Here is a 16,046-nt window from a genome sequence, read left to right on the forward strand (position 1 = left end):
AAGCTCATAGCACCCCTTCTAAATATCGAACACCTAAGCACAGTCACATTTGACAAATTCCATCATTTTGAAAATAGTATCACCAAAGGAAATCATCTCAAAAGGAAAATCAGGACTGATAGACTCTTCTTCCTCTGAACCACAGTCAAGTGGCAAAGGAATCTGGGAGGAATATGTAAGGGGACTCCATCAGAATCAGCATCTTCCTCAGATAAATCCTGCTCCCTGGGTCTCTTAAAAGGGGTAGAAGATGGAGAAGCAGGAACAGAAACTCCCTGTATAAGCTTAAGAGCCATAAGGGTATTAAACAGACCTTTAGTGAAGTTTTGTCATTCACTCTGAGGAACGTTTGTAGCAGGTGGAATACGTTTAATTTACTGCTTCTCCAAGCAGAATGTCAGCCTTGAAAAATTTTAGAGGCTCTGACCCCTGACGACACTCAATAATGGTAATCAGAGAGTCTTCCCTCACTAAAATTTGAGGAACACCCCTAGGACCTTCAGTAATAACCAGCCATGCTTCCCCCGTACATCCAAAGCAGACATCTGCAAAACCTCCATGGATGTGTGTGGCACCAGATCCATGTCAGCCAGCAAAGCGGTCATGGCACAGGAATCCAAGAAAGACCCCAAACAATTCTCTGGGCTTTCACTAGCCTCAAGAAAGATGCACAGTTGAGACTGCACAGCTGAAGAATCAGACAGAGCTTTCTTGGCCTTTTTCTTTGCAGACGGCTAGGAAGATCCCTCCATAGTATCCTTAGCCAACAATTTAAGGTGCTGATTCTGTAAGTAAACTGCAAGGAAAGAAGGCAGACTATGCAACATCTTGGGGATGAAAACTTGACAAATCTCACAAGATATATGGTTGTGGGCAGTGCCTAAACAGAACACTGCTCATGACAATCTTTAAAGGTTCTCTTTCTCTTGCACTGACATTTCCCCATTCTGGATGACATGAAACCCAACAACCAGAAACAAGGCAACATTTAAGACAAGAAAATCAAAAATCCCCATTGTAGCACTTATATGAAAGTGGTAGAAACCAGCAGATGAATGAGCATTCAGACCAGTGATGGGAGATGGCATTCACACTGGCAGCAAAGAAGTTCTGAGGATGATACATCTGGATGTCACCCTTATGCCCTATGCCATTCACAGATAGCATACATGCGATGTATGTACAGTGTACCCACTACAAACTAAAGGTGTTTAAATCCTGGTGTAGAGCTACCCATGGCAGGGGATCCCTACTGGAAAGAATACTGTAACAGTGATTTGGAAGGACATCAACTCTTTCAGCTGGTATGATTGCATCTTTACTAATACAGATATTGGCTGCTTTCTCATTGCCAGGTTTGGAACATACATACATTGTGCCCTTTCAATTAAACAACTCCTGCTATAGAATACCGGTCCAGCTGCTTATTTGTGCTTTCATAAAATTAATACAGTTTGTTTCTTCCATTTTTTTTCTTGTACAGCAGAAAATCTCAGTTTTTTTCTGCATGCTCTGTTCACTAATTCTATCATTTTTTCAAACAGCTCTTCCAGAGCAGTCTCATACTCAGCCAGCCTATTCTTCATTTCAACCTCTGATCTTTGCAGTTATATATTGGTCATCTGAATAGCAGTTTAAAGCTTCTTATATTTTTCCAGCCTTTTGTTATTTAAAGTTGATACAGTCCCACTTTTTTATGTTAATCAGATCTGAGAACATTTGATTTAATTTTTCCTGTAGATAACTAGAAACCATGCTGCGCACTAAAGCTGGAGCTTGAACTGCTTTTTGCTGAAAAGGTGGAAAATTCTCCCCAGTCGATATGTTATCTTTGCCTTTTCTAGGTTATTTTCTTTCAGGCTACGTTTCTTCCTTGCTGGCATCTAGTCAGTGTACTTACTAGCCAGGAACTGAATTTACTAAAACCAGCAGAGTTACTGGACCTTACCTCTCAGTTTCTTTTTTCACACTAGAATTGCTTGGATGCATCTTTTCACACATATCCTTTACTTCCGTAACAGAACTGGTTTAAATCCATAAGCCTAAACACTTCATCTTTTCGCCTTCCCATACATACATGGCTACTGTTGAACCATTTTATGTGTAGATACATAGTTTATCGCTACAGCCTTTACTTAATCTTCATTTATTTTAAATCCTGAAAAGACTTGAAACTGTCTCAAAATGTTCCACAATACTGAAATGACCTTTCTGTGGATTTATCAAATACAAAATATCATCTTTGAATAAAGCTAACTTTTCTTGATTACTATACCGGTGATGACCTTGAATTTGTAAGTCTTTTATTTTCTTTGCCAATGACTCTAAACACGTAACAGAGGGGAAAGGAGGACACCCCTGGCTGATTCCTCTGCTCAAATACAGCTTGCTGGAGAGGAACCTTCCCACCTTAATTCTTCCCTATGACCCTTCATATTATCATCTGTCCTCCAAATAAACCCTATTATTATATCAGGGAAAACAAATGTTACCATTGCCCTGCACATAAAATCCCTATCTGACGCTACTGAATGCCTTCTCTGCATCGAGGCCCACCAAAAGAGGCATTTTGTGAAGTGAAGAAGCAGCCATTGTGATTTCCCTTAAAAGTACATGATTAAGTCCATTACATTAATTACCTACAGTAAGTAACTGAAATATTCAGTGACAATTTTGCTTGTCATATTTCCAAACTTAAAACAATCCTTGCCTATAAGTAACAACAGTTTCCAGGCTATAACACTGAATATCAAACTGAAGATGCTTTGATCCAGCCACTTAGTGCAAAGGGGATAAAGTCCCGACTGTGCTTTGGATGACCCATGTTCAAGTAGCATCACGGACATTGGAGGTACCAAGTGGAGGAGGATGGGAGTGATTGGTTGAAACTGACCTATGCATCCTGGGAGGGGGGGACAGCTTGGCTCACTGCACTGGCAACAACTACAGGAATGAAGGTGCATCACTGGCAGCATGTAAAATCTAGAATCCTATTCTGCAAGCAGTGTGTCACCTGGCTGGGAGGATGCAACTGAGAGAAAGCAACCAATCACCCTTTATGGCCAGAGCTTATGGATTATGGAGCTCAGACAGCTGCTGAGGGGACGGGGATAGGACAATCCTGCAGGATCTGCAGACTAGCTCACACCACAATACTCAGTTTTTATCTCCATTGCAGAATAAGTGAAACAGAGAAGTGTCATCCCAAAGGATCAACAAACATCTCAATTAGATGCAGGACAGGGAGCCAGTAGGCTGATCCTGCACATTAGCACAAATAAATAGGAACATTGACGAAGTTGCACATCACTACTTAAGAGGATGGGTTAGGGTCTCATGCCTGAGTGATGGCCCTTCTGGATATCTCTCACTCTAAGTGATCTATGTAAGAAAAGGATCTTCGCCACTAAGGAACAAATGGGGTTGATTCTGATGGAAGGAGATTCAATTCTTTTTAAGTGAGGGGGGGTCTAGGGGGGGAGATCTTACCTTACCAACTTGGTAAAATTCAGTGCAAATGTAAATTACGCTACTGGCACTGGCACTGGTACTTCAGCTGACATTATTTTCAGACCTCACAAAAGCATGAAGACATTACATGGGAAGTTAGAAATTTAGGTATTGACACGTCAATTGATATGAATACGGAACAGGTTAGGCGAGAAGGCATGAAATATCCCTATTAAAAACTGTCACTTACACTCTGTTCTTGCTCCTTATGGGGTTCCTCAGTGTTCAGCACTGAGGACAGATAACACATGATGTTCAACAATCCATCAACAACTCACAAGTTGTTTAGTTGTTTCTCAGCCTGCACTAGAGTTGCCACCTTTTCAATTGCCCAAAGTGGGACATTTTTTGTAGAAAGGTGAGATTTTGCAGGACAAACATATCCAAGATCAGTGCAAAGAACAGAACTTCACTTTTTTGCCAAAATAAAAGCTTATTCCTATAGCATTTGTGCTACTTGTTTTATTTCTTATAACATTTAGGTGTTTTGGATGGAAAATAATTTGTTTTATGCAACTATTAAAGAAAACTTAAGAAATATTTGTTGCCCTAAAATCTCAGGACATCTGCCATTTTTTAGTTTTTTTCACAGGACACAACTGCCCAAAGAGGGACAGATGGTAACCCTAGCCTGAACATGTTACATAGGTTCAAAGGCAAGTACTAGGCTAGCTGCACTTTTGGGTTAATTTAGGCCTACACAATTTTCTTTTTTAAGGTGAGAATTAAACCATATGCCTTGTGACTGTAGGGTAAACACCTCTGCCAACCTCAAACTCTCAGTTGTTTGCCTCCAAAATTACCTACATAACCTAAAGCTTTGAGCTGAAGGGAAAATAATCAAATTCAACAACAACAAATGTGACACAATGCATTTGGACAGAAAAATTGCTAGACAGCCATGTAATGCAATGTCATCTTAAATCAAACCGATCCTGAGATTTGGGTTTGCTCATGACTAATGTCCAGACATACATTTAATGCTAAATATATATTTTCAGGCATGTCTACTGTCTTGAGGCAGATTGTATCATCCACTTCGTGTAGGAAGCACTGATAAGGTTATCCCTCTTTTAAAAGTTTAACAAAAGGATACTGGAATCCAGTGCCTTCTTTTGTACAAACAGAATACTACTCCAGAGTAAATATAAATGCATTTTAATAAAGAAATGATGGGGGCAAAAGGGGAAATGTTATAACAAACTACAACCCTACACTTTACATTCTGTAAGCTAAGAGAAGGACACAAATATGCACAATTTGATCTATTAAATCACTTTTGATATGTGCATACCAAATCACCTCTGCAGTACCAGGGACATTGTTTTGATGTTGATACATGTAATAGTAATTTCAAATCTGATTTTTACTGTCTAACATTGTTTAACTTTGTAAGAGTCTCCCCATTTCTTCTGAGCAACATCATGTTACCTGCTTCATGCCTCCTTTAAATAAGTTTGTGATTTAAGGGCTAAGATTTCAAACTTGCACATTCTTAATGAAACTTATAAATAGTGGTGGTGTTTCTGTAAGGCATGCTTTTCTGACTTTAAAACTGATTAATAGATGGAGTATACTATGGTTCAATGCATGAAACCTTTGCACCAGGAAACCTGATTTATAAAAGCAAGGCTTAAATTAGTAAAACTATGTGTCAAATACAACTCTGATTTACGGTTAATGCCACACATTAATACATACTACATAATGAATTTCAGGTACTGGCTACTATATCATCTACTGTAAGAACTTCAATTGTAAAACAAATATAATACTGAACAGTCAACTGATATCGACTGCGTGCAAGTATCAACCACTTGAGAAACCATTTTCATCATTATTAGCTAAGGAGGAGCTAAAAGGCTGAGAATAGACGTATGTCTGCTTAAACCTCATAAAATCAAACTACTGACTTGAAGTACATAGCTTGAAAACAATTCAACAGACACCATCACAATGGGAAATTTAATATCTCATGCAACACACAAATTGCAAAGGAATAAATGCTTCTCAAAGGGCTACCAAAATACACCACCTTGACTAGACAACATCGAATATGTTGGACTGCATATTAAAAAATATCAGTTCATAATCATCTGGAACATAAATGAACTTTGAACTATTTTGTTACTGCCTACATTTCTGTATGTTTGGTTGTCAAATGTTTTGTATTTCACTTGGACTGAGCCTGAAATTGGTCATTATTGATCAGTGCACTTCCCAAGTAAATAAATAAATATAAATAAACTGTTCTGAATGACCACCTGCAATATGCAGCCATAGCCATACAATTAACCACAAAAACATAAGAAAGGTAAAATAACTTCCACTTCCAAGTGATTTAGAAAAACCTCCAACTGACTGGACTATTCTCTCATCTCTGGCAACAGGTGTTACTGCAACAAAGACATTAATTAACATTCAGCTAAGACTGCCAGATAAAAAAAAAAAGTCTGCAGAGACATCTGAGTGAAATCAAACACATTACAGTGAAAACATTCCACTGTACGAAAGTTAACTACCGAAAAAGGCACTGCCTGCAAGACTTTCCAAAAATTGAGATGAATAGCACAAAAATAACTACTGTGCACTTTGAAACCAATGTCAGTAGCATATTACACTAGTCATGCAACATTACAGTTTCATTCATGAAAGAAAACTGATCAACTCTTGCACAATTTTGAAGGGGCATAAAAAGTAATTGGGAAAGGCAATATAAAATGTTTCCAATCTATTTTCATTTCCAGCTAAAGTAAAACATATCTGAAACTCACTATAAATGTTGTTGTCTTTTGGCTTTCATTAGGTGTCGCCACAGTGGAACTCCGGTCCGCTAATGATTGGCAGTAGATTTTCACGAACGCCGAGGTGCCAGCTCGACGTTCAACCTTCAACGAAGGCATGCCCATTTACACGTCTTTCGAACGCCCAACTCACTAGAAATACTTCTCTTTAATAACTAAAAAGGTACTGCATATATTTCCATTAGCCAAAAACAGTGACTATAAAAGGCCACAAAGCACCAGAAAGAATTTCCAACTGGGAGCTAGGTAGAAATATAAACACCAAAAATTGAAACAGTGGTAACAGAAGAACTCCATTTGTGGAACCTTGCAATATATCCCTTTCTCTACGGAATATTATGGTCCAATGCATGAAACCTGGTTGGAGTTAGTATATATAAACAATAGGGTGATGTAGTGCCCTTGCTGATGGTATTATAGCGAGTTCTGATATTCACTGTAATTCCTTCAGTTTGTAGTTGCTGAACTCACGACTGCATGTCCTATTTTTCTGTCATAAGGGTATTTTCAACTGAAGCCTATTATAACTCCCTTCTGGTTAAAACATATTCTCAGTCAGATAAACAGATGCAGTTCCATTCTCTGGCCATTGTCTTACCAGCTTACATAACACAAATGAGTCCATATATTGTATATCCAGCAATTATGCTGACAAATGCATTCACGAGAGAGTTGTATACCATAACTGGAAACAAACCACAGCATTCCTTATGATCTCTCAGTACTTTTAAAATATGACTAATCACCATCATAAGCCCAGAATCTAAGGCCCTGGAAAGAGTGATTCATCTTTAAATTTCTCATTGCCTAACAGATCATCATATATTCTAATATGCAAAATGGATTCCAACAGAGACAAAAAGTCAGTGCCATACTACTTATATGAATGCAACATTACAGCACTGGGCAAAGGACAAATTAAATGCGGTGATACACCTAATCTAATCAAACTCATTTGACAGAACAGTTAACAGTCTAACAATAAAATGCTTGTGTGACAACAGTTTTTCAAATGAAACAATAGCGTCGCCTAGCAGCTAATCATTTTGCCTGCTACACCGATGATGACTGGACTACCATAGGGCTCTATCCTATAGCCACTGGTTTTGTTACATACTAGGAACATGGTGAATACCAATACTACAACAGGCAGATGACTATTCTTTTCAGTGATAACTCTAGGATATCCACAGTCTGAACTAATTTACAAATGCGCACTGATATGCTCAAAGGAGTTGTTTATAAACTAGAAATCAATACTAAATGAAAAAAAGCATTATGTTACTTGCTAAAACTAAACACTTGAACAAGGCAACAAACACAGAAATAGTAATTCAAATACTGCTGGAATGCACTGAATTGCTAACCAGACTGGAAATATTTAGAGTGGATAACGGATCACAAACTACACTTTCAAGAGCTGGCAATGCAGATTAATCAGAAACTAAGAGCTTTATAGTAAGTCAAAAAACACCTGACAGCAAAAGAATGGAAACCAGTGATAACTGTATGTTTTCCAAAACTGCTTAGTATATCTGTAATTTTCACTGGCCTGTCTTCACCCACTTTTACTAAATTAGAAATTATAGACAATATGACAGCTATACTTGCCACCTAAAGACTACTAAACACAAATAACCATGAAGAACTGAAAACGCCAGATTGCATGAACCTCAGTGAATCTCATACCCTTATAGTCACTTAAACACCCTCCAACCCTGAACACAGCCATGCCCTGGACTTAACATCCAGCAAGACATCTTAGGTCATCACTGCAATATGTGCTTAAAGTTCCAAATACAAACACCAAGGCAGGTACCTGATCAGACTAACCCACAAGTACACCTCTTGATAAGTTTGAAGAACAGTATCAAGCAATCTGGCCTCAGTAATCTGTTCTGTCAAAAATATACAGTGAATATAAAAAGTGTATACACCCCTGTTAAAATGCCATATTTCTGTGATATAAAAAATGAGACCACAATAAATCATTTCATAACTTTTCCCACCTTTAATGTGACCTATAACCTGTACAATTCAATTGAAAAACAAACAAATCTGTTAGGGGAAACAATATAAAAAATAAAAAGCATACAATAAGCTGGTTGCATAAATGTGCACACCCTTAAACTAGTACTTTGTTGAAGCATCTTCTGATTTAATTACAGCATTCAGTCTTCGTGGGTACACACCTGCCAATTAAAGAGACTCTGATTAACCCCAAATAAAGTTCAGCTGTCCTAGTAGGATTTTCCTGACATCTCCTCAGTTGTATGCTACAGCAAAAGCCATGGTTCGCAGAGAGCTTAGAAAGCATGAAAGGGATCTCATTGTTGAAAGGTATCAGTTAGGGGAAGGGTACCAAAAAAGGTACTTGCGTATTATCGCAACCAGATTTTCGCGGTTGTGAATTTTACATACATCAGTAGAGACGAGGCCATGAAACACTGCAAGGTGGTATTCACAGTGTTTACTGCTGTGGAACAACTTTTCATTAGCTTGGAAGAAAATAAACATTTCAGAAAACCCTCTTCCTGTTTTTCGTGCAATACACACAACACGCTTCAATTGTTATGCCTGCTACCATACTGATGAACGGATTCTTTTCACTGAGTGGAAGGAATCCTTCAGAAGGCAAGTACACAAAGACATGAAGGATGGTTTTGGTTAACATTTTATTTTTAACAATGTCTATATGATCAGGTCCCACTGAAAAAGCATGCTACATGCCACAAACGACAGGAAGAATCTGTTTCCCGAAGTGGTCTTAATAGGTTTATTCAGGAACTGACTTTGACTGTATCTTTCATTTTGTGCAAACTATGGGCATTGCTTCCCAAACAGGGACAGTTTCTTAGCACCTTTACTGAAAATCTTGAGACATAAACTAGGAAAGGCAGCAATGCTTGGCCTTCAGATATTTAAATGTTAGAAGGTTACAGGGTGTTTTTCATGAGTCACTTTCCCTTCTCTGAGGGTAGATGATTTTGACAGCTGATTATGGGTTCCTGATTAAACCTTCTAACAACAGTACAGAAAAGATGTTACTGGCTGATGTTGCACTTCTTCCCGTTGTTTGGACCTGAGCCTATGTTTAAAATTTGTTAAAAATAAAAGGTGAAGCAAAAGCATAATTCCCGTGTCTGTGCTTTTTATGTGGGGAAACTGCAGTAAGACAGCAGCCCTGACAGTTGAAGCGTATATGCACTTTACTGCAAGCTACATGACATGCTGACGGTAAAGTGCATACCTAAACAGCGACATTAAATTACTCATGTTTTACTTATAACCTTGCCTAAAACAACCTTCATTGTGAAAGAAAACCCATTCACTACCATTGTCACACCATTATCGGTTACATTTCCACATCGGGAAGCAACTGTTATTATCGTGAAAATCTGGTTGTGATGATACTCAAGTACCCCCAAAAATTTCCACAGCATTGGATATACCATGGAACACAGTCATCAAAAAAGTGGAGAAAATATGGGACAACAGTGACGTTGCAAAGAACTGGATGTCCCTCCAAAATTGATGAAAAGACAAGATGAAAACTGGTTAGGGAGGCTGCCAAGAGACCTACAGCAACACTGAAGGAGCTGCAGGAATTTCTGGCAAGTATTGGTTGTGTATTACATGTGACAACAATCTCCCGTATTCTCCATATATCTGGGCTATGAGGTAGGTTTGCAAGACGGAACCCTTTTCTTACACAGAAAAACATCCAGGCCTGGCTAAAATTTGCAGAACAATACTTCAAGTCTCCAAAAAGCATGTGGGAAAATGTGTTATGGTCTGATGAGACCAAGGTTGAACCTTTTGGCCACAATTCCAAAAGGTACATTTGGCACAAAAACAACACTCTGCATCACCAAAAGAACACTATCCCCACGGTGAAGCAGGGTGGTGGCAGTATCATGCTTTGAGGTTGCTTTTCTTCAGCAGGAACTGGGTCTTTAGTCAAGGTGGAGGGAATTATGAACAGTTCCAAATACCAGTCACTTTTGGCCCAAAACCTTCAGGCATCTGCTAGAAAGCTGAAGGTGAAGAGGAATTTCATCTTTCAACATGACAATGACCCCAAGCATACATCCAAATCAACAAAAGAATGGCTTCACCAGAACAAAATTAACGTTCTGGAATGGCCCAGCCACAGCCCAGACCTAAATCCAATAAAAAAATCTGTGGGGTGACCTGAAGAGGGTTGTGCACAAGAGATGTCCTCACAATTTGACAGATTTGGAGCGCTTTTGCAAGGAAGAGTGGGCAAATATTGCCAAGTCAAGATGTGCCATGCTGATAGACTCCTACCCTTGAAGACTGAGTGCTGTAATTAAATCAAAAAGTGCTTCAACAAAGTATTAGTTTATGGGTGTGCACACTTATGCAACCAGCTTATTGCACATTTTTTATTTTTTATATTTTTTCCCCTAACAGATTTGTTTGTTTTTCAATTGAATTGTACAGGTTATATGTCACATTAAAGGTGGGAGCAGTTTTGAAATGACTTATTGTGGTCTCATTTTTTTTATTACAAAAACCTGGCATTTTAACAGGGGTGTGTACACTTTTTACATCCACTGTATGAAAAGACAGGGATCCTTTTTTTAATAAGTACTCTCACCTATTTGCATTACTGAGAAAATATGCCTTGTCATACTATAACTGACCCCATATCACCAACACACTAACGTAGACTGCACACGTATTAACCAGCTGTACCCTACAGTGTGACTTGTGTTCATTCAATGTTATTAGGAGACGGTTGTGTGTTTATTTTTATCTTTATTCTTACACCTATATAACAGCACTTCTACTCTGGTCCTTGTTAAAAACAGGCCCGACCTAGTAAGGCAAATCCAGTATATAAAATATGCACAAAAATATTTTAGTGTTTTCAAATATATAATTTGATAAATGTGTTGGCATTCTAATCTTCTGTAACATAAGTTAAAAAATTCTCCCTACTCTTAAATTGGAAACAGTTATACACAAACTCTTCTTACTGTAAATAGAAAATATTTGCAAATGATCTCTTCCCTCAGAAAAACCTTCCAAATTACATATTTACTTAGTTCAGCAGCTGCTGGCTTGCTAACAATTTTTATTTTGCAATGGGGTACAAGATAGTATAAACTTAAACTATATTAATCAATAAATCTACATGCATTTTTCAGTGTTGACAGGCAATTCTTACTTATGTCTGAAGCCTAAACCTGCAATACTTACAGAACTGGGGGAGACCTGAAGTCCTCCTGGTTCATTCTTTCAGACTGACGAATTTTCAGGATTTCAGTATAGCTCAGGTTTTGAAGCTTGCTTTTGAACTGATCAAGGGAATTAGGCTTGGCATTCAGTGCTCTCATGATCTGCTCTCTCACCACCTGCATAACCTATGGGGAAGAGATCAAATATGAATCACAATATTTATAAATGTCAGTTTTAAGTGAAAATCAGCAGCATTCAGATTTCACAAACCATCTGGGATGAGCTCACAGGCTAATAACAGATATGGCAAACACGTAAGCTGCAGCCTCCACCCTACGGTAATAAACAGAGCTGGTTACATATACAAAACTGCTTTACGGTGAGTTATGGCTAAAACAATCAAGACAATTGCCCTTTGCAAATAAGGCTAATATTAGTTCTCTTCCAACACAACTAAAATATTATTTATTTCAATGTACAAGGAAAGTCAAAACCCTATTCCTAAGAAAGACAGATGGAATAACAAAGTATGACACAAACAGCCTAAATGTTTGCCACTTGTTCTCTGCACGCAAACCACAACAGAGAAGTTGAACATATTTTTAATCAAGTGTCTTAACACATGCAGGATAGACAAGATGCAAAAAACCAGCTGTCACACTTTTACAATTAGTTTTAACAGCAGGCAGTAATATTTTGACACCTGGAAATACAGGGTGAAAGGAACAATTTATTCCATTTCTGTGATCCACCACATTAAAGAAATTCAAGCTATAGAAGATTCTCATTTTTGGATGAGAGGGAATAAAACGTAAAATAGGTATTTTTTCTTCTCCGATCAGAAGTAAAACATACGGGACAAAACCACTAAAATGATGGCACACTAGAGCTGGGTAAAGCACTTAACAAATTCAAGCTAAAATCAAAGCAGAAGAAAAACTGTTTTAAGTATTACACACAAGGATTTTCTTGGAAACCTTCAAACTCAGCACTACCTCTAGACATCCTGGTAATAGTAACTACTTCTCGCTGCTTCTGCTGCAACCCTTGACATAAAAGACAGCAACAGTTTGAAGTATCATATTCACTGGTGATATGTTTCCAGTTTAGACGGATATGCTGTGATGCAGGGCTTGCAAAGTCTGCTTCTATGACTCTGTGTATTTTTTAACCAAAAGTGACAGCTTCATAAAAAACAAAATTTCAAAAAAACACATTTCGAAGCTGAAGTTTACCCTTGTGACATTTTAAGTTCACAACTGGAAACTTATTAAAAAAACATCTGAACAACAAAAGATGTGTGATTTTCAGTGGTCTAAATGATCTTACCCCTCATATTTCAAATGTAATCAAGCTGTTTTTAAGAAATTAAACTTCGTCTTGGCTGGTCTGGTAAACAAACATATTGCATGCATAACAATGAGTGACTAAGGATCCCATTCCTTAATATGAGTAAATACTGGATAACATCATCTTCAGATATATACTGGGGATTGGGAATTTAAAGTACTCTCCTGCCTAATGAGTCGACCAAATGTATGAAGCTACTGAACAGTTGAGAAAAGTAGCTGCCTGCTATGGCTGCAGATACTAAGGAATCTAAAACAGGACCTAGCAGACCTACTTGGCGCTCTCTTTAACCATAGCCTGAGAACTGGCTTTGTTCCAGCAGAGTGATAACAGCAACAGTAATCCCCTTGCACAAAGGGAAGTCATCAACCAGCCCTGGGAACTATAGACCCATAAGTCTACCAGCCTCATCCACAAGGCCATGGAAAGAATCATTATGGACCTTATAAACAAGGACATAGGTGAGCTTCAAATTCCAGACTCAACCCAGTTTGTTAAGGGTAGATCATGCTTACTAAACCTTTGAGAAAGTCATCAAAGCCCTGGATGAAGGTAAGACAGGGCATGCTACCTACCTTGATCAAGCCAAGGCTTTTGACACAAAACCCAGGGTGAATTATATTTCACAGGAGCACGTGCATTTAACTGAAAGCTTCAACACACATTTAATAACTATTTCTGATCATGTGCCAATAAAAACTAAGACAAAATGCAGGGTAGTGAAATAAAATACGACACTGGTGTTTCCTACCTACTTGTTAAACAGACGAATTTAAAGAATGCGAAGTTGAAATTATTTTTGAGTTATTAGGGAAGATAGTTACATTTGTCTTTGCTGACTGGTAAAAGTCCAACTGGGCAAAACCCATTTTCATCAGAGGCCCAGGGAGAACGGTTCCACAAATAAGTTGCACATGATGCACATTTATAACTGCAGGGTAAACACATCTATATGCAAGCTTAATTACATGCTTTTTAAATATTTCTTACATGCACATAGCATTTTAACACAGAAGAGACAGAAAATAATAAACTGGCTAATTACTGAATAGAAAAATAAAATAACAGTCAACATATTTATAGCATGATGGCTGCAAAAATGGGGGTGCTTTAGAGATTAGTGATTACCTACAGTCAGAGAATTAGTAGGGCCCATATAATATTGCACGATAACTATAAGAATCAATCAGAGGAGGTTAGAGAAGATTGGGAAGAGAGACTGGAAAAGCAATTTACAAGAAAACAATGGGCAGACATACGTTTGGCTCCCAAGTATGCAACCAAGTCCAGAAGCTTTAGGATTTTTGCTTGGGAGTTTTTGCACAAGTATTTTTACACCACAAGCAGACTTCAACAAATTTTTCCTTAGGTAGAGAGCAAATGTAAGAGGTGTGAGGGAAAAGAAAGTGGTAACTGGGAACATTTGTTTTGGGAGTGTATAATGAGTTGGCAGACTAAAAATTCCCTAGAGAGTACTCATTCAGAAATATTGGGTGAGCAAATGGCTGTAAGTTACGAAATGATTTTCTGAGCTGGGATACAGGATCTGAAATACCTAGATGCGGTAAGGCCTTATTAGGGGTGGCCACTGTGGTGCAGCGGTTAGCATTGCCACCTCACAGCAAGAGGTTCTCCGGTTCAATCCTCGGCTGGGGTGCCTTCTGTGTGGAGTCTGCATGTCCTCCCTGCAGTCACATGGGTTTCCTCCGGGTGCTCCGGTTTCCTCTCACATCCCAAAGACATGCAGTAGGTGGAGTGGACACTCTAAAATTGGCCCTAGGTGTGTGTGTGTACATGTGTGTGCCTTCTGAGGAAGTTGTGCGCCAGGCTGGCAACTCGACACTGTAAAAACTCCACTGCTAATCATGAGCGGACAGGTGATCCGCTGTGGTGACCCCTAACCGGGAAAAGCGAAAAGAAGAAGAAGCAAGGCCTTATTAAGTTTAATTCTATTGGCTAACAAAAAAGCAATTACTAGAAAATGGAAATCAAAGTCTACATCAACTGTATATGAGGTACTGAATATTATAAAATACATAAAATTACTGGAAGAGGGATCTTTAGAAAAGGGAAGGAGCAAATTACATAGAAGTAAATGGAAATTATGGGAACAATATATGCATAATAAAGTTCAGGAGGAGGAGGAGTGAGTTTTAAAGGAAGGCAGAAATTCAGCAATTTTTACAATGCTGGGCTGATGGTAGTAGCAAAGAAAATGTATGTAATGTATACTGCATTTAAATGGAAACAACGTGAATAGTTTGTTTTATTTTCTGTTAATGTATGTTTGACTATGTCTTAAGTGATAATTTAATTTAAAAAAAACAAACAAACAAAAAAAAAAACAGATCTAGCCTTTGGGTTTCAACTGGATGTCCTGAAAACTAAAAAGGTCACTCAAGTTGGTACTACAGTTCCACATTAAAAAATGGTTCCTGTTAAGCAGTCACTGAGTCAAGACAGAGAGACTGTCCCTTATAAACGTAACCCTTCCATGCAATAACAGATACTGCTTCCAATAAAGGCTTCACAAAGACCGTTATAAACCAATAATTAAGAAAATCAGGTGGGGGAACTAACTTTACCAGGATTCCAGAACATAACTTCTGGTACTTACACATTTTAAGAAAACTTTACGGGAATTTTAGAACAAAAAACTTCTTGGGGTTAACTGAGTCAAGTCTCTAAACCACAGAGCATATACATATATATATGGGTATTCTACCTACCTGAAAGAATTTTAAGAAAAGTTTCAGGAAATCTTTGTACTCAGAAAACTTCATGGACAATCAAATCTTTAGTCCTGTGTTAACCTCCAACATCAGGGTTCACTGACACAGTCAGTTCTTCAGTTATTTTAAGGGCATTTTTCTGGGGTAATCAGCTCAGAAGTACTCTGTTAGCTGCCCTTACACACACAGTTGTTCTCTTTCTACCTCCCTAACAACCCTCCCTCTGCAGACACTTGTTGATTGATCAGCTCAGTAGCCCTTAGTCATGTCTGTAAACCAGACTACAAATGCATGGAAGTTCCTTTGTTCCCATCATTGAACGTCAGTGTACAGAAGTTAATACCTCTAATGTTACTTCTTCATTTCTACATTTAACCATACAGACCTTCTTCAGCCACAAATCGGTAAAACACAAATGTTAAATGTGTACACATTTAGGTCG

General features: G+C 38.2%; 1 protein-coding gene across 5 annotated transcripts in view; it reads right to left on the reverse strand.

Annotated features, from left to right (window-relative positions):
• The window catches only part of ELMO1 (engulfment and cell motility 1), a 3,030,107-nt gene that overhangs the window by 466,451 nt on the left and 2,547,610 nt on the right, over positions 1–16,046 (reverse strand). For all 5 annotated transcript variants that reach the window (XM_044065043.1, XM_044065038.1, XM_044065039.1 and 2 more), the window contains one exon: positions 11,544–11,707. In XM_044065043.1, coding sequence (XP_043920978.1) covers positions 11,544–11,707 — 164 coding nt within the window. The remainder of the gene's footprint in view (positions 1–11,543; positions 11,708–16,046) is intronic.

This window comes from Protopterus annectens, chromosome 3.part0 (assembly GCF_019279795.1).
Source record: "Protopterus annectens isolate FY-2018-M chromosome 3.part0, PAN1.0, whole genome shotgun sequence".
NCBI lineage: Eukaryota > Metazoa > Chordata > Ceratodontiformes > Protopteridae > Protopterus > Protopterus annectens.